Source organism: Artemia sp. Qi Xiang Cuo, chromosome 2 (genome assembly GCF_049724085.1).
Source record: "Artemia sp. Qi Xiang Cuo chromosome 2, ASM4972408v1, whole genome shotgun sequence".
NCBI classification, from domain to species: domain Eukaryota; kingdom Metazoa; phylum Arthropoda; class Branchiopoda; order Anostraca; family Artemiidae; genus Artemia; species Artemia sp. Qi Xiang Cuo.
The window spans coordinates 44,262,269-44,281,373 of NC_142795.1; the positions used below are offsets into that span (position 1 = coordinate 44,262,269).

General features: G+C 35.8%; 1 protein-coding gene across 1 annotated transcript in view; it reads right to left on the reverse strand.

Annotated features, from left to right (window-relative positions):
• Window positions 1-1,643: 1,643 nt before the first annotated feature.
• The window catches only part of LOC148955266 (carboxypeptidase Q-like), an 87,753-nt gene continuing 70,291 nt past the window's right edge, over window positions 1,644-19,105 (reverse strand). Inside the window, exons 4-5 of the mRNA XM_089101284.1 lie at window positions 18,445-18,694; window positions 1,644-3,772 (exon numbers count right to left, since the gene is read on the reverse strand). Coding sequence (XP_088957410.1) covers window positions 3,096-3,772; window positions 18,445-18,694 — 927 coding nt within the window. The 3' untranslated portion in view covers window positions 1,644-3,095. The remainder of the gene's footprint in view (window positions 3,773-18,444; window positions 18,695-19,105) is intronic.

The following is a 19,105-nucleotide window of genomic DNA, read 5'->3' on the forward strand; positions in this document are numbered from 1 at the left end:
CCAATGGGTTTATCCTTAATGTTACTCCTCTCCTTAATTGGTGCATACATATTTACGTTGAGTTTCATTTGTTGAGTTATGTAAATTTGTCGTAATGAGTAGGCTCAATATAAGTTTCTGTACTGAGCCTCCTGTTTAGAGATTTCAACACTGGAGAGTTGTTCAACTGCTTATTTCAACCGTTTAGAGTTGCCCAATGGATTTATCCCTAATTTTACTCCTCTCCTTAATTGGTGCATACATATTTACGTTGAGTTTCATTTGTTGAGTTATGTAAATTTGTCGTAATGAGTAGGCTCAATATAAGTGTCTGTACTGAGCCTCCTGTTTAGAGCCTTCAACATTGGAGAGTTTTTCAACTGTTTATTTCAACTGTTTAGAGTTGCCCAATGGGTTTATCCTTAATGTTACTCCTCTCCTTAATTGGTGCATACACATTTACGTTGAGTTTCATTTGTTGAGTTATGTAAATTTGTCGTAATGAGCAGGGTCAATATAAGTTTCTGTACTGAGCCTCCTGTTTAGAGCTTTCAACATTGGAGAGTTGTTCAACTGTTTGTTTGAACTGTTTAGAGTTACCCAATGGGTTTATCCTTAATGTTACTCCTCTCCTTAATTGATGCATACATATTTACCTTGAGTTTCATTTGTTGAGTTATTTATATTTGTCGTAATGAGCAGGGTCAATGTAAGTTTCTGTACTGAGCCTCCTGTTTAGAGATTTCAACATTGGAGAGTTGTTCAACTGTTTGTTTGAACTGTTTAGAGTTACCCAATGAGTTTATCCTTAATGTTACTCCTCTCATTAATTGGTGTATACATTTTTACGTTGAGTTTCATTTGTTGAGTTATTTAAATTTGTCGTAATGAGTAGGCTCAATATAAGTTTCTGTACTGAGCCTCCTGTTTAGAGCTTTCAACATCGGAGAGTTTTTCAACTGTTTATTTCAACCGTTTAGAGTTGCCCAATGGGTTTATCCTTAATGCTACTCCTCTCCTTAATTGGTGCATACATATTTACGTTGAGTTTCATTTGGTGAGTTATGTAAATTTGTCGTAAAGAGTAGGCTCAATATAAGTTTCCGTACTGAGCCTCCTGTTTAGAGCTTTCAACATTGGAGAGTTGTTCAACTGTTTATTTCAGCTGTTTAGAGTTGCCCAATGGATTTATCCTTAATGTTACTCCTCTCCTTAATTGGTTCATACATATTTACGTTGAGTTTCATTTGTTGAGTTATGTAAATTTGTCGTAATGAGCAGGCTCAATATAAGTTTCTTTACTGAGCCTCCTGTTTAGAGCTTTCAACATTAGTATTCTTTTTTGGGTGACATGGGCTCATTTGAAAGCTTCAAGTTTTTGATGCATTGGCTTTACAATATTACATATGCTGGGTCTCTTTTGTCTTGTCTTGACTTGAGTTACTCTTTTTAGTTTCATGAGTTGAGTTATTTGTCGAGAACTTAATGGGACTTACAGTATTTTGATTTGACTGGTTTGACTTTATCGCGTGATATGGATGGTTTCGTTGATTTACCCTGGGTTATGTCGCCTTTATTTTTTATGTTGCCCGGGAATCTTTGTATTAGGTTTACTAGATCGAGTTGTCCAAGTCAGGTTTCCAGGATTGAGTTTCTGGTGCATTGTTTTCTATTTTGAATTAAACCGTTTAAGTATTTGATGTGTTTATTTAAAAGATGTTTTGCAAAAACTTTTTGATTAAAGGTATAAAAGCAACATTAAAACCTAAAACGAGCAGAAATAAAGTCATAAGACAAGTCAAACTTGAAACAAACCTAAATTTATAAGAATGAATAAATGAAACCAATGACGAACATAAATTGAAGTGAAAGACTAAGTCAAACTTACAGAAAAAAAGACATATATCACATGAATGACCAAATGAAAATTACACTAACAAAAACGTATTACAATCAGTTTGTTTTTATTTGTCATAACATAAAATATTCAAGCTGTAAGGAAAACAATTTTTTTTTTGAAAAAATGCATTTGCAAGTTTCAATTTATTGTCACCATTACTATCTTAAAATGAAAACTTTATTTGTGACTATTTTCCTTGTGAATCTAATTTGTTCAGAAGTGTAAAAAACTGAGGCTGCAGACATTTAAAAATTGTAGCGCCCTTTTAAAGAGCCAAAACTGACCAGAGGGCAACACTCAGAAGGCTACGATCAAAATTTGACTAAGCGAGAAGTATGATCAAAATTTTTGTATTTCATCTCCATTTCGCTCGGAATGTCCGACAGATCTAAACAATGAGACTCCAGAGGAAGACATGTATGCAAACGCTGAAGGGCAAGGGTTATACTAATACATAATTCGTCAGACCTGACAGTTTAGTATGAAATTGTAGCTTGTTGCTTCCTGTTATAACCAAAATGCCAGGAATTAAATCTATAGGATTCAAGGAATATTTTAAGCTGCAGACTGACTCGGCACCAAAACCAGCTCAGTTAAAGGTGTGGGGTGACTCAGAGTAAAAACGAGTTAATTCGTGATTTGATTCTGATCCCCAAATATGTGCAATGACAAGCTAAGTCTGACTAAGTGACTCAGCCACCCCTACTACCGACTTTTTATCAGAAAGGTAGGCAAGCAGTACCGTTTTGAAAATGTACCCTCTCACCCCTCGGCCTCACTCCAACAACAAGTTTATACGAGAAAGGTATTCACATTGCACATTGTCTGAAAGAGACTCAAGGCCCAAGGATTGAGCCCTGGGGAGTCCTGTCTCCAAAGATCATTTTACTACCTTCAAACGATGATAGCCTCAACGAACAGGATTCTGCGCCTAAGAAGAAGCACTAAGTAAACCGATGAGGTTCACTTTGTATTTTATATTCCTTCCTAAAGCGGGAGTTATAAGTTTTTTTCTTTTTCAGGAGAAGAAAACCGGAAAAAATAATCGTTGACATCTACGTTAACATTTTTTCATCAAATGTCACAAAGACGAAAATAGACATTTGTAAGAAAAAAAAAAATCGGCAAAATTACAAGAAACTACCAGAAATACATTGTCGCTGCAAGCGTAAAAAGTGACATTGCGTGTAAATTATAAGCCCGGAAGAGTACGGTGTCAGTTCCGTGGGAAATCCTCGTCCATATCCGCAATGACAAAGGCAGTGGTCGCCCACAATGCTAAACATAAATCTAAATTTTCTGGGTTTTCCACTGTCATAGTGTCTCCATTAGAGTGATGAAACCAGAAATATTTGTCATTTTCATTCAAAATACTAGCTCCTGGAATACCTGCGTCTGTCCAAAAAGTTATGTCGGAGCTAACATCGCTACTCCTTACAAGAGAAGTGGCGTTTATACTTTCAAATAAAGTTAAGATCTTGCTTATAATACAAGCTCCTTTATCACCTCCTCCGAAAATAAGACCTGTAGGCCTAAAGGTCCCCATATCTGACTCCATGACAAAAGTAAATTTTTTCAGATTACTTTTGTTTTTCTCGAAATAGGAATTCGCACCAAGAAGCCCAAATTCCTCTCCCGTCCATAAGATGCTGCGGATGGTCCTTTTTGGACGTAGATTAAGCGTATGAAGAAGGCTCAAAGCGTTCCAACTTATAAATGCACCACCTCCGTCATCCATGGCACCTTGACCTACATCCCAGCTGTCAATATGACCAGAAATGATAACGAGTTGAGTAGGCATTTTGCTGCCCACAATATCAGCCATGAGGTTATAGGATGTAGCTGGTAGTAGATCCTTTTCTAACATTTTCAGGTGCACGATAACCTTGATTCCTAAAAAAATATCAAGCATTAAGGACAGTATTTAAATACACTATTTCTTAGGCTGTACCTTCAAAAGGCAAAAACTTTTCCCTGAGCATTTGTGGAATATTTAGTGTTTTTGCGGGGGAGGGGGTCAAACTAATCACAAAGGAGTGTGTTCCTAAATCTATTGGTTATATCCCTGAGTCCAAAAAAAAGAAAAAACTCTGAAAACTGCCGAACTTTTCCAAGACGAAGAGGGTATATAAACTATATTAAGTCTATTAAATTGTTATAAGTATCCCCTATCGTTTGTCAGAATAACGGTCTATAAGCAAAACCGATAACGAGAGTTAAATTCTTATTATTTATAGGGGTTAGAAGGGGCTGACTTTATTCTTCAACATTCTTCTTGAGGTGTGTGTGTGGGGGGAGGGGTGATGGAAGCAATTAAACAGTTGTCTTGTTGGCTCTTGCTATTCGAGTCGCACAATTGTTGGAATTTTGCATAAACTACTACTTGTTGTAAATAAAATTGTAAAATAGAATACTGTTGTAAAATACAATGCTGCTACTTGTTGTAAAGACAACTATTTGCTAAAAAAAAAAAAAGAAAGCTCAGATTTCGAAATAAGAACTGTTTTCAGTAAAGTGCAAATGACATTCTGGTCTTTAGCTGGCGTAAGGGCGGTAGCCCTACTCCTTTTTGTGATAGATTCATTGGATTTAGGTTTAATATGATTATATATTATAATTTCTATTCATTCTGGGTTTCAATCATTACTTTTCAGTGATTTATGTTCATTTTGCACTTGAGTTACATACTTTATTTCTACTCGTCTTAGGCTTAATGTAGCTCTTTACTTTTCTTTGAAAACCTTCTTTTGATAGTGATTTATGTTCGTTTTACAATTGAGTTACAGACTTTATTTCTGCTTGTCTTAAGTTTAAAGTAGCTCTTTACTTTTCTTTGGAAAATTTCTTTTGTGGAAAAACGTTTCTTTAAATTAATATAAAATAAAAAAAAGAGAATGATGCCATGACGTTTGCGACCAAATAGCAGTGATTTACAACAAGTAGTAGTAAATACAACATTTCTACAATTTTGCCACTCGAATAGCATGAACCAGCGATACTCAACCGTTTAAGCACCCCCCCTCCCAAAAAAAAAATGGTGAAAAATAAAGTCAGCCTCTTGTCAACTCCACCGCTATATACCGTATCAAAGAAACGAGAGACGTAACCCGCCAAATGGGTATTTAAATAGAAAAATGGAATGCGAAGCGTGGTTTTCAGTGGTTTTCATTGCGTTTACGATATTTGAACTGTTGTTTTTTGGGGTTTAGGGGGAGAAAAAGGTACCTAGGATAGGTTAGATTACGTATTTAATATATGCCTACTTTACCCCCCCCCCCCCCCCAACGTGCAAATATATAGCCCGGATTTGTTTCTAAACTATTATATATTTATCCTGTTTTATTATATTTCATTAGCATTAACCAAACTTGGCTTCTTTTGTGGGACCGTATAATGCATCAGTACCCAAGTTAACTCCTGTTATGGATTTTGCTTACATACCACCGTTATTCTGACGATCGATGAGGCAGACTTATAGTAGTTAAGTAGACTTAAATACTTACTTCGTCTTGGAAAAATTCGGTGGTTTTCATCGTTTTTAGAACACGGGGATATAACCAATAAATTTGGGAACACACTCCTTTGCGATTAGTTTCACCCCCTCCCTCGCAAAAACCCTTAACATTCCACAAATACAGTTCTAGTAAGATCAATGCCAATAACAGGCTTTTCCTAATCTATTATCAAGTCTACGTGTACGTTTTAATCCTTTGGCTATGCTACGCGTTGGTCAATCAGTCAACGACCTTGGCATTAGTGTGTGGAATTTTTATCATGAAATGAGCAGGTTTTGAGTAACCAGAAAAAAAAGCTATTTGACATGTACCTGGAGTACCAAGTTATTTTACAGTTAGATGAAGCAACCTGAGTGATAAAAAGCCTCCAGGTTGGCGTTTAAATTTTCTTGACGGAGATAAAATTCCCAAAACATATATAAATGCTCACGATATCCACTCTAAGCAATTCAATAATTCAATGCCTAAGAAAAGAGCTACAACCCAAATACTTGATACTTGCGCAGTCAACCGCTGACCGGGCTATCTGTGGCATGGACCCACCCTAATATTGTCATTCTTTATTTCCAATATAATTTCTGACACTTTCCATCCGATTCGCCTGCTTTTGCTGTTATGACAAATTTATACCACCCTCAGGCCTAAACCCAAACTCCTGTGGAACCTTTTATTTGGGGTCTCCAATTGTCTTCAAATGGCTTATAGAACTTATAAACGGTTTGAATTACCCTTATTCAATGCATATCTAACTTGGGCGTAGGGAGGGGGGGCAGCTGCCCCCCCCTAGACCTTCAAATTTAAATTAGATAAGGCTGAAAAAGCAGATGGTTGGAAAAGCAGTTGATAGAAGGCCCTCCATCACACTATCGACTGCCCCCCCCCTAGACAATATGCTGGCTACGCCCATGCTATCTAACTCAGTTCTGCCCTAGGATGGATGGATGATAGACTATCTATCAACAAGAATAATCACATCATTCTTATACAATTCTGAAAAAGGCTTATGCCAACTGTGCCTCTAACCAGGGCGTCGTTTGGGGGAGGCAAGAGGGGGAAATTGCCCCCCCCAATAATGTGGGAAAATGCCTCTACCTCTAACTCAGACTATCTGTCTTGACTTTTTCTCCAATTAAACAACTAAAACAAGTTTTTTTCAACTGAAAGTAGGGAGCAACATTAAAACTTAAAACGAACAGAAATTATAACGTATATCAGGGGAATCGCTCCTCCTCAACACCCCGATCTTTACGCTAAAGTTTTTAGTACTTAAAAAAAAGCTTCTAATTGTTCTAATTAAACGTTTCAGGAGTTGTTTGAGAGTTGTAGTGTTTCAGGAGTTGTTTTCAAAGAATCGGGACAGAAATCAAACTTTAGCGTAAAGAGCGAGGTGTTGAGGAAGAGCAATCCCCCCATACACGCAATAATTTCTGTTCGTTTTAAGTTTTAATGTTGCGCCTTACTGTCAGTTTTTTTTTTGTTTTTTTAATTGGAAAGAGAGAGAGAGAGAGAGAGACAGAGAGAGAGAGAGAGAGAGAGAGAGAGAGAGTGAGAGAGAGAGAGAGAGAGAGAGAAATCCCAGACAGAAAGTTTGAGTGAGTGGCACATCTGGCATAACCCTTTTTAAGAATTGTATAAAAATGATGTCATTATACTGTATTTAATTCCTTTTTTATTTAATTTCTAATCGTTTTTTAAATAATGTCAGGAAATCTGGCTACACCTCCAGGGATAAATCCTTCCTCCTCATGGATGTATTGTCTAGACAATTGAATCCTGGTGAAAATTTACCCCGGACAATTACCATTAACATCCTCACGGAAAATTGAGTCGGCAAAGAGAAAGCAAGACATAAGAAGAATTTCGTATAGGAATTCTGGCAAATTCTCCCAGTGAAAAATTTCCCCTGAAAAATTAACCCCCTGAAAACTTCCCTCTCCATGGAAAATTCTCCCCGTGGAAAATCCTATCAGCAGAAAATTCGCCCATCCGAAAAATGTATGCATACTTCCCAATAGCAAATACTATACGTAAACGATGAGCAAATTTGTAACTTACAGACCTTTCCCCAGGGGCTGTGGGGGGTCTTGAAATCTCTAAAGGCCTAGTTATTCGGCCTTTCAACTGTGCTGGACAAAATGGATATCTCAAAATTTTGATTGGACAAATTTGAGAAAAAGGGGCGGGGAAGGGGGCCTAGTTGCCCTCCATTTTTTGTCACTTAAAAAGGGCACTATAACTTTTAATTTCCATTCGAATGAGCCCTCTCCCGATATTCTAGACCACTGGGTTGATACGATCACCCCTGGGAAAAACAAAAGACAAACAAATAAACATGCATCCGTGATTTTTCTTCTGGCAAAAAAAAAAAAATCGAAAATTCCATATTTTTGCAGATAGGAGCTTGAAACCTCTACAGTAGGGTTCTCTGATACGCTGAATCTGACGGTGGGATTTTCATTAAGATTATATGACTTTTAGGGGGTTTACCCCCCTTTTTTTTCGAAAATCAGACAAATTTTCTTAGGCTCTTAAACTTTAATGGGTAAGACTAAACTTAATAAAACTTATGTATTTGAAATTAGCATAAAAAGCCGATCCTTTTGATATGTCTATTGGTACCAAAATTCCGTCTTTATTAAGTTTCGGTTACTATTGTGCTGGGTCACTCCTTACTTACTGTTCGTGACCACGGACTGTTTGATTAGCCACGGCTCTCAACTTTTTCATCACGGTCTACCAACTTGATATTAATTCAACCGATATGCTTGAGTCATCTTTAGAATGAATCTACATTTTGTTCCATTCAAGAACTTAGCATCCACGGAAAAGTATCTGATCAGCCAAGCTTCATTACAGTATATGGGAAAATAAAACAAAAAATAGTAAAAAACATCTAATTTTCAACACCACCTTAAGAAATGGAAAATCCTGTTGAATAATTCAATTCACGAAAGTATTGCCATGCTTTCCTAATTGTATCAAAATGCGTTTTTGCCAAGCTAGTTTACCAACGAAAAGAAATTGGTTATTGTACAAAAAATAGAGCTAAATATCGTAAACGAACTCATCTTTCTTCACTCGAGGCAGGCTGACGGTTTATGTCTCATTCAGGCTAGAGTGAATGCCGAAGATAAATAGTAAGCTTTAAAATCAAGAGTAGGGGGTCTAGAAGGGCGGCAGACGCCAGCTTGTATGAAATAATTTCTGTTCTTTTAATGTCACTTGCTAATTTAATTAGACTAAAAAAAAAGTTTTATTGAACAAGTAAGACCGAGATAAAAACTGAAAAAACGAGAGAAAAACTTGGTATAGTGATAAAGTAGTGAAGACCGCTGATTTTCGTTCATTTGAGTTCTGATGTTTCTGCCAATTTAATGCAGGTTATCTCATCTAAAGGGAGTCCCAAAAGTCACAAATCATATAGCCTACTGATTTTTATTTTTTTAGACTTCAGTTTTGAGATAATGTGGATAAGAAAATAACAGAACAAGAAAGAATTAAAATTGATTTTTGTGCTTGGAATCGACCACTCCAATCAATATATCTATCTCCTTTTGACTGTTTTATTTGGTGATATCTTAAACATTGTATATCAGAACCTCCCACGTACTCTTGATCAAAGGCAACGCTATAACGTTGCATATAGTAAAGGTCACAAAGCTTCAATCTTTTATTATTTATTTATTTAGGATCTGTATTTATTATTTTCCCCAGAGGCACGTCATACGGAAGGGGTGGTCTTCCAAACCTCGGATGGGCTTATTTGATTGGAAATCAGAAGTTCAATTGCCCTTTTTAAGAGTCAGAAGTGATCGGAGGGAAACTAGACCCCCCGACGCCCTCTTTTCGCCAAATTTGTCCAGTCAAAATTTTGGGATAGCCATTTTGTTCAAAATAGTCCAAAGATCAGATAAAAAACCCTGGGATTGACACCCCTCAGGCCAGGAGTTAGTGTTGTATGTTATGCCCTGGGGCATATAAGGTTTTTATGGAAGGGGTGGTCGTATAAACTTTGCAAGAAGCCATTTGAATAGAAATTAAAAGTTCTAGTTCCCTTATTAAGAGCCAAAAGGGGTTGGAGGGCAACTACCCCCCCCCCCATTATCCTCTTTTCCCCAAATGCATCCGATCGAAATTTTTTGTCAGTCATTTTGTTCAAAATGGTCCAAAGATCATATAACAATGCCTCCTGGGTTAACAAAGCCCCCCAGAGCCATGGGGCAAGGATTTTAAGTTATGCCCCGGGGCATATAAGGTTTTAATGGAAGGGATGGCTGTATAGACTATGGAGAAGGCTCATGTGATTGGTAACTGAAAGTTCTAATTCCCTTTTTCAGCGTTAAAAGTGATTAGAGGGCAAGTAGACCCCCTCTAGCCCTTTTTCCCCAAATGAATCAGATAAAAATTTTGGGGCAGCCATTAGTAGTAAGCTAGTATGCACTACGAACTGCACACCATATATGGGACACTAAAAATAACCAGTACTACACCGGCAAGACCAATATATTCTATATACTGACCAGTACACCATTTATTCTGTAATAGAGACAAGAATTTGACCTACTTATAGACAGGTATCTGTGAACACTTTGGATTTTCAATGTAATTCATATTATTTGAACTCACGAGATAGTCTATTCTCAGAATTAAAATAGAATTTCAATTAATATTTCTGCGATACCTGTCAGAATATGATTATCATATATTCAACGTTCAGAAGTCAATTGATTCAAGTACAGAAAAGAGATGATCAATTAAGTTAACCCATTTTATTTGATTTCAAATTGGAGTTATAGAATTTATAGATATTTATAGGAAATCTACATTAAGTGAATTTAAAGCGGTAATTTTAAATGTAGTATATTAAAAGGTGCTGAGAATAAGATTTTAATATCATTGACATCATAAAAAAAACTAAGCAAAAAAAAAATGAAAAATATATATATATAAAAAAATTTCATTACAAATTTGGTTTTTCTAGAACGAAATATCACGAGTATCATATGTATAAAATTATCATTTTGTATTTTAAAAATCTCACAAGTGAATTTTTTTGGTACTTCGAATTTTTTAACTGATGATTTATAGGAAATCTACATTAAGTGAATTTAAAACGGGAATTTAAAATGTAATACATTAAAAGGCGTTGAGAATAGAATTTTAATATCATTGAAATAAAAAAAAATAAGCCAAAAAAACTGTCATTACAAATATGGTTTTCCTAGAACAGAAAATCACGAGTATCATATGTATAATATTAACATTTTGTATTTTAAAAATCTCACAAGTGAATTTTTTTGGTACTTCGAATTTTTGGACTGATGATTTATAGGAAATCTACATTAAGTGAATTTAAAACGGGAATTTAAAATGTATTATATTAAAAGGCGCTGACAATAGAACTTTAATATCATTGAAATAAAAAAAATTAAAAGAAGCTTAAAGTAAAAAAGAAGAAAAATTAAAGTAAATAAAGTAAAAAGAAGAAAAAATAAATAAAATAATAAATAAATGTCATCACAAATATGGTTTTTCTAGAACAACAAATCACAAGTATCACGAATATCATTGAAATAAAAAAAAATAAAAGAACTAAACCAAAAAAAAAGGAAAAAGAAAAAAAGAAAAAATATCATTATAAATACAGTTTTTCTAGAACAAAGATCAAGAGCATCATATGTATACAATTTTCATTTTGTATTTTAAAAATGTCATAAGTGAATTTCTTTGGCACGTAAAATTTTTGGACTGATGATTTACAAGAAATTTACATTAAGTGAATTTCAAACGGGAATTTTAAATGCATTGTATTAAAAGGTGCCGAGAATAGAATTTTAATATCATTGAAACGAAAAAGAACAAAACTAAGTAAAAAGAAGAAAAAATTAAATAAATGTCATTACAAATATGGTTTTTCTAGAACAAAAAATCGCGAGTATCATATCTATATCATTCTCATTTTGTATTTAAAAATGTCAAAAGTGAATTTCTTTGGTACAAGGATTTTACATCATTTCACAGGATCAAGAAACTATACAAATGTTCCAGAATCTATGCTTTCGCAGTTTACATGCAACTAAAACCTTCCATTTATCGATTGATACAGGTATTTTTTTAGCATCAAATCAATTTTACATAATTTCATAGAATCAAGAAACTATGCAAATGTTCCTGAATCTATGCTTTTGCATTTTGTATGTAAGTTAAAACTTTTCATTTTCGATTAATACAGGTAGTTTTTAGCATCAAAAGGATTTTATATCATTTCACAGAATCAAGAAACTATACAAATGTTTCAAAATCTATATTTTTGTAGTTTCCATGCAACTAAAACCTTCCATTATCGATTAATACAGGTATTTTTTAGCATCCAAATGTTGTTACATTATTTCACAGAATCAAAGAAACTTTACAAATGTTTCAGAAACTATGCTTTTGCAGTTTGTATGTAACGTAAACCTTCCATTATCGATTAATACAGGTATTTCTTAGAATCAAAAGGATTTTACATCATTTCACAGAATCAAAAACTATTGAAATGTTCAAGAATCAATGTTTTTGCAGTTTGAATGTAACAAAAACCCTCCATTATCGATTAATAAAGGTATTTTTTAGCATCAAAAGGACTTTACATTATTTCACAAAATCAAGAAACTTCAAATATAAGAGAATCTATGCTTTTGCAGTTTGCCAGTAACTAAAACCTTTCATTATCGATTAATAAAGGTATTTTTTAGCATGAATTAGCATGGATTTTAGGGTAAACCAGGTTAATTCCGGACACCCCCTTTATCTTGCTAATCCCTCGTTAGATCTGTTTTGAAAAAATCACATAGGTAGTGCCAAAACTCTAGTTTATGACTCACTATATCTGATTGACAACAGCCAGCACGTGGGGGAGACAGTCAGTCTTGAACCGAAGTCGGTCGGAGAAACTTCGATGAAAAAGAACGTATGGTGTCAGTTTTTTTTGCATTTGCTGGTGAACGGTATAACTTACGGGTTTTGTTGTTTTACCATTTAGAAGGGTTTTAATTAAGGCATTAGTGTGGTTTTTTGCAGATTCTCTAACGGTTTATCCGTAGGGTGGGTGTCCGGAATTACCCATTTTTCTGACCCCAAACAGGGTAATTCCGGACAGAGAGGGGTATTTCCGGACATGGGAAAATGTGATGCAATAAATTCCTTTTCATCGAATTTTGACCTCTGCCTGCTGGAACTGTGTTCTATCAGAGATTCTCGAGTTTCTAGAAATGTAGTATGAGTTTACTGAACTATTGTCGGGAAAAATAGTTTTTTCAGGGCTGATTATCTGCAATTTTCATAAATTTTGGTTTCTCCCAGTGCAAACAACTGTTCTTCTTATACCTTCTACTTACCCTGGCCTTAACTTTCAGATGACGAGAACACAGCAAAGCCGAGAAGATCTGGACAAGGCGCTGGCAGAGGTGAAAATGGGTTCGCTTGATAATCAGACTCGCAGCAGCGAAGAATGGGATTCCAAAGTCGACGATTTCGGACCTTTTGACTGCGATATCGTCGAAAGTGAGAGCAGGTAGACCTAGACAACTGGATTTAGATGAAGAAGTGACACTCGCAAAGTGCATCAAAACCATGGACAAGTGGGTTGTTGGACTATCCTGAACCGATATAATCGCTCTTGTAGGCAAATATGTGAAGGTGAACAATATGAAAACTACTTTCAAAGACGGTGTTCTTGGTTGGGACTGGTGGAAATACTTCAAACAACGACACAACCTTAGTCTCGAGAAGCCTGAAACCGAAGAGAATTCAAGATACAAAGCCAAAAATCCGTTCTTGATCTATGGATTTTTTTTATCTTCTCTCAGAGACGTTGAATGAACTTAAACTCCTCGATAAGCCCCACTTGGTGTACAACCTGGACGAGCTTCTGTACTGATCCTTCGAGAACCAAAGTTGTGGGACAGAAGAACTCGCCAAGTTTGCACCGAACTGCTGGAACAGGGAGAGAAAACACAACTCGGTTGCATCAACGCTACAGGGGCAATTCTTCCCCCCCTGATCACATTCAAAGGCAAATCTGTGTGGTCCACTTGGACATTCGATGACGCTTTGCCTGACACTTCATATGCTGCCACAGAAAGGGGTTGGATGACGGCTGACGTGTTCTACAACTGGTTCAAAGGCCAGTTCATTCCTAGCGTTGGGCAAGAACGTCCAGTTCTGCTTCTTGTTGACGGTCATGGCTTTCATTTGTCGCTTCAAGTTCTGCAGCTTGCAATGAACGAAAACATCACGATTCTGAAGCTGCCACCCCATACGACACACATGCTTCAACCTTTAAGTGTTGGCGTATTTAAGGCTTTTAAAACTACATATGACCAAAGGCTAACCAAATTGAAAAGGAAAAATGTTGGATAAAAGCAACCGAATGAAGATTTTGTCAAGATGATAGTTGAAATTTGGAAACAATCTGATCCAGTTTTAATCCAGAAAGCGTTTGCATCAACTGAAGTCTATGATCCTAGCGTACCAGAGAGAGCCAACCGTGCGAAAATTAACAGAGAGCGGTTTGACCCGCAGAAACTCAGGGCTTACGATGCCTTTGTTGAAGAAAAGAAAAGAGAACAAGCAAAGAAGCCAGCAGCGAAGTCAACAGCCGATAGGATTAGTGTTAGAGTCCAGAGAGAAAGTGACAATCTGACCGTCAACTTCAGCATTTCTTCCCCTGCGAAGAAACCAGCAACTCCAATGAAGAAGACCTTTGAAGAGCTCCAATTAGAGAGTGTAAGAAGAGAACCGAGAAGTGAACCAGGGCAGAGGAAACAGATCACTCAGAAAGCTGCTGAAGTGATCACTTGTAAGGTGTATTTAGAGCAACTTAAGAAGCAGCACGAGGAAAAGGAAAAGGCAGACCGGAAAAAGGGTGTGGGAAAGAAAACCAAAGCGAAAAAAACCGGTGATACCCAGACCTCTGGTGCCAAAAGCAAAAAGATGAAGCTCTCACGAGAATTGAACTCCCCAGTTCCCTTTTCTGACACCGAAAGCGAGTCCGAAATACCGTACGCTGACACCGATGATGACTTGAAGAGACGTGTGTTCGATGACCTCGATCAGCCTGGCCCTAGCAAGAAAAAGATCGAAACGAAGCTTGACCATTATTATGCTGTGTATTACGACGACTCACCCTTATTTTGGCAGAATTGTTGACTTTGTTGATGAACGGGTCGTTAGGATGAAGTTCCTAAAGCTCAGCAGCGACGTACGAGTTTAGCTGGCCCAAGAACGATGACATCACAGACGTCGCAGAAGAGTTTATCTTGGGAGGGCCCCTCACTCTGAAGGGCACTGGACCCTTCACTATAAGTGAGCATCGCGAAATAATGAAACGCCACAAGGAAAGGAAGAAAAGCTATGGGGAAAAGCAGTGATCACCTAGTTCCTCTGTGTTTTGCTTTTAAACTTGCTTTTATCAGTATTTGAAGTCTTTTTTATTTTTTTACCTTGTTTTTAATATACGAATTTCAAGGAAGTTAGCAGATGGATTCTGTAGTTACAGGAGATGAAGGCCCAGCCTTTCAGGCCCCCCAGTCCTTCAGAACACTATTTAAATGCGGGTTCGTGGTGGTATAATCACTTTATTATCAAATTGTCGTGAGAATCCATGATTTGACACATTGGAAAAACGAGATCTGATTTTCAGAAAAACAAAATCACAACTGCAAAGCTGAATAACTCCGCTAGTTCGGAAGATACGCGCATGAAATTTGGAAGAAACATAGATTCTGGGGTGCTTATACCACCAACCAAAGCTAAGATTTTTTACTCCTTCAGGTACAAAGATATTGACCTCGTCCGGAATTACCCATTTTTTGGTGGCTAATTCCGAACACCGTGGGAAAATTTCAAATGAGGTCACCAACCCCCTTTATAGTTCGAATTTCGGAAGTTTCTAGTTCTTCTATGAAAGCTAACAGTCTGAAATTTCATACGAATCTGATTTTACGACGAGATTTTAAGTCTGCTGGCAGGAGGAATTTTTTGAATGCAAAAAAAAGGTCAAAGTGGAATTTTACATCATTTCACAGAATCAAGAAACTATACAAATGTTTCAGAATCTATGCTTTTGTAGTTTGCAAGTAACTTAAACTTTCCATTATCAATTAATACAGGTATTTCTTAGCAACAAAACGATTTTATTTCATTTTACAGAATCAAGAAAGTATAAAAATGTTCCATAGTCTATACTTTTCAGTTTTCATGTAGCTAAAACCATCCATTATAGATTAATATAGGTATTTTTTATCATCAAAAGGATTTTACATCATTTCACATAATCAAGAAACTATACAAATGTTCCAGAATCTATGCTTTCGCAGTTTACATGCAACTAAAACCTTCCATTATCGATTAATGCAGGTGTTTTCTAGCAGAAAAAGGGTTTTACATCATTTCAAAGAATCAAAAAATTATGCCAATGTTCCAAAATCAACGGTTTTGCAATTTGAATTTAACTTGAACCTTCCATTATCGATTAAAAATGGTATTTTTTAGCATTAAAAAAAAATTATATCATTTCAAAGAATCAAGAAACTATACAAATGTTCCAGAATCTATGCTTTTACAGTTTGTATGTAGCTAAAACCTTTAGTTATCGATCAATACAGGTATTTTTTTTAGCATCAAAAGAATTTAACATCATTTCACAGAATCAAGAAAGTATATAAATGATCCAGAATCTATGCTTTTGCAGTTTGCAAGAAAATAAAACCTTCCATTATCTATTAATGCAGGTACTTTTTAGCATGAAAAGCATTTTACATCATTTCCCAAAATGAAGAAACAATACAAATGTTTTACAATCTATGCTTTTGCAGTTTACATGTAACTAAAACCTTCTATTATCGATTTTTACAGGTATTCCTTAGTTTGCATGTTACTAAAACCTTCAATTATCCATTAATACAGATATTTTTTTCTTAGCTTCAGAAGGATTTTACATCATTTCACAAAATCAAGAAACTATAGAAATGTTTCAGAATCTATACGTTTACAGTTTGCATGTAACTAAAACCTTCCATTATCGAATAATACAGGTGTTTTTAGCATCTAAAGGATTTTTTTATGCTAAAAAATATCTGAATTAATCGATAACTGAAGGTTTTAGTTACATGAAACTGCAAAAGCATAGATTCTGAAATATTTGTATAGTTTCTTGATTCTGTGAAATGATGTAAAATCCATTTGTTGCTAAAAAATGCCTCTATTAATCGAAAATGGAATGTTTTAGTTATATGAAAACTGCAAAAGCATATATTCTGAAACTTTTGTACAGTTTCTCGATTCTGTGAAATGATGTAAAATCCTTGAGAGGATAAAAAATACCAGTCTGAATCGATAATCGAAGGTTTTAGTTGCATGCAAACTGCAAAAGCGTAGATTCTGGAACATCTGCGGTTTTCATGATGTTAACCCTTCATATTACAGGCTCCTTAGAAAGAGAATTCAGGTAAATAGTAAAAAAAAAAACTGCTTTTTGACCTCAAATTTGGCAATACAGTACTTTACTTGATGCAAAATGATTCTTTAGCCTCAGGAATCCCTCAAATACTGATCTGCATACTTTACCCCCTTCCCCCATTCGATTAAGGTGACAATTGATACTGGGGCGCAGAAAACTAGATTTCTGACATCTGATTCAAATTCGTCATGCTTGATTTGATAAGAAATGACTATTTAAACTCCAAAATATTTATAAACACAAAAATCTATTTCACCCCTCATTTTCCCCCTTCAGGGGCAAATTGGGACAATTGTACAGGAAGGATTGCGTTGGAAGTTTTTTGTGTAATTAATCTGGTTTTTCTGAACATATTTGTGTAAAAATTTTTTTTACAGTTTCCCTGAGATCATACCGTATTTTTCCTCCACTATTACTATTGTACTACTACTTTACTGATCCTATTTTAAACATTAGCAAGAGACGATCCAGGTGTCCACTGACTTCATTACTGCTTTTGACTCGGTGATGCGTGACACCATATGAGCCACTATGAGGGAAGGCGGCGTACCTGACAAGCTGATCCAGGCATGTGCAGACATGAAAGGTCAAGTTGGAGCTGATATTCTCGATTTTTGATACTGAGTGGGGGGTAAGACATGGATGCATTCTGTCCCTGACCTTGTTTATTTTCGTCATAGACTGGATCCTAAAAGCAACTGATCGGTATCAAGGAGTTACGATACGCCCTTCCCTGTCAGTAACAGATGTGGATTATCCCGACAATGTTGGTCTATTTGTCGAGTTCCAAGAAGCACAATCCATGCTCAATGACCAATCTAGTAAGGGCAAATCTGCCGACCTTCCTATAAGTCCAAGGAAAACAAAGACGATGAGGACAAGCGGCATTGCAGACGCAACTATTCTGCTTGATGGAAATCCCATCGAAGATGTAACCTTTTTTAAATACCTGGGTTGCCCCATCTTCAATATCTCGCTCTTTACGCTAAAGTTTTTTTTTTAATTTTAAAAAAGCTTATTATTCTAATTAATCGACCGTTGTGTTTCAGAAGTAAATCTTAAATAATTGGAACAAAAAGTCAAACTTTAGCGTAAAGAGCGAGGGATTGAGGAGGATTCCCCTCATATACGCAATAATTTCTGTACGTTTAAAGCTTTAATGTTGCTCCTTACTTTCAGTTGAGAAAAATTATTTTTTCTATTTAATTTGAGAAAGGGTCGATTTTGAAGGAAACAATCTATGCGATATTTTTGGTACCAGGCGGGAAGAGGATTAACCCCTAAACCAAGCCCAATACTATATTTAGGGACTAATTATTTCAAACACAATGAGAAAAAATAATTCATGACATAAGTCCCTTATAGGGACTTTTTTACAAGCACAGTACAACTATTCTTCTTCTCGATGTGTATCACAGTGATTCTATGACTAGAGCTTCTTTCAGATAGTCTTGCCAGCAAAAAAGCAACAGATTTGGTTTGAAAGACTATACCAATTAAATATGAATTGGTTTACTTAGATGTTAGTTTTTTTGTAGTATAGCTACCTCGATTGTACAGTCTTTGTAGCAGTTCAGCACCTTCGATGGATATACAAGCGATTGGTATTTTTGGCACTTCTTCTTCATAATGTGTAAAACCTGTGTGCGGTGAATCTATTGAAAATGGAGTAACCGAACGAACTAATGCAGCTACAGCACCTAATTTCGCAGCTTCAATTGCACCAAGCCCTCTGTATATGACGGTTTTCCCATAGCTTTCAAATTCTTCGTTATAGACAACTATCTTCCCTTTAACCTGAAATTTAATAATTATTTCCTGTTTTGTGCCAAGCGTCTTTGTTTTACACATAAATGATATAAAATCAAGTAAATAGATATTAGTTCAAATCAAGTTTACTAAAGGCAGTAGTTTAGCCATAATCAATGCTCATAATACCTAACCTTGTTCATCTAATCGACAGGATTCTAAGAAACCTGAAAAAAAACACGCCTCTTTCTTGAGATTTTTTTAATCTAAAAAAGATTTCGATTGAGCTGACTACAGAATTTTAGTTTTAACAGTATTTAAACTTCTTTTATCCTGTCATTTAAACAATCAAATGAATTAAAAAAATATTTGTAAGGATTTTCGTTCATTTCCGGTAGACAAAAAAACGGCTAAATGCATAAATGTTTAGTGTGATCTCCTCCCTACCTTTGCAGTATC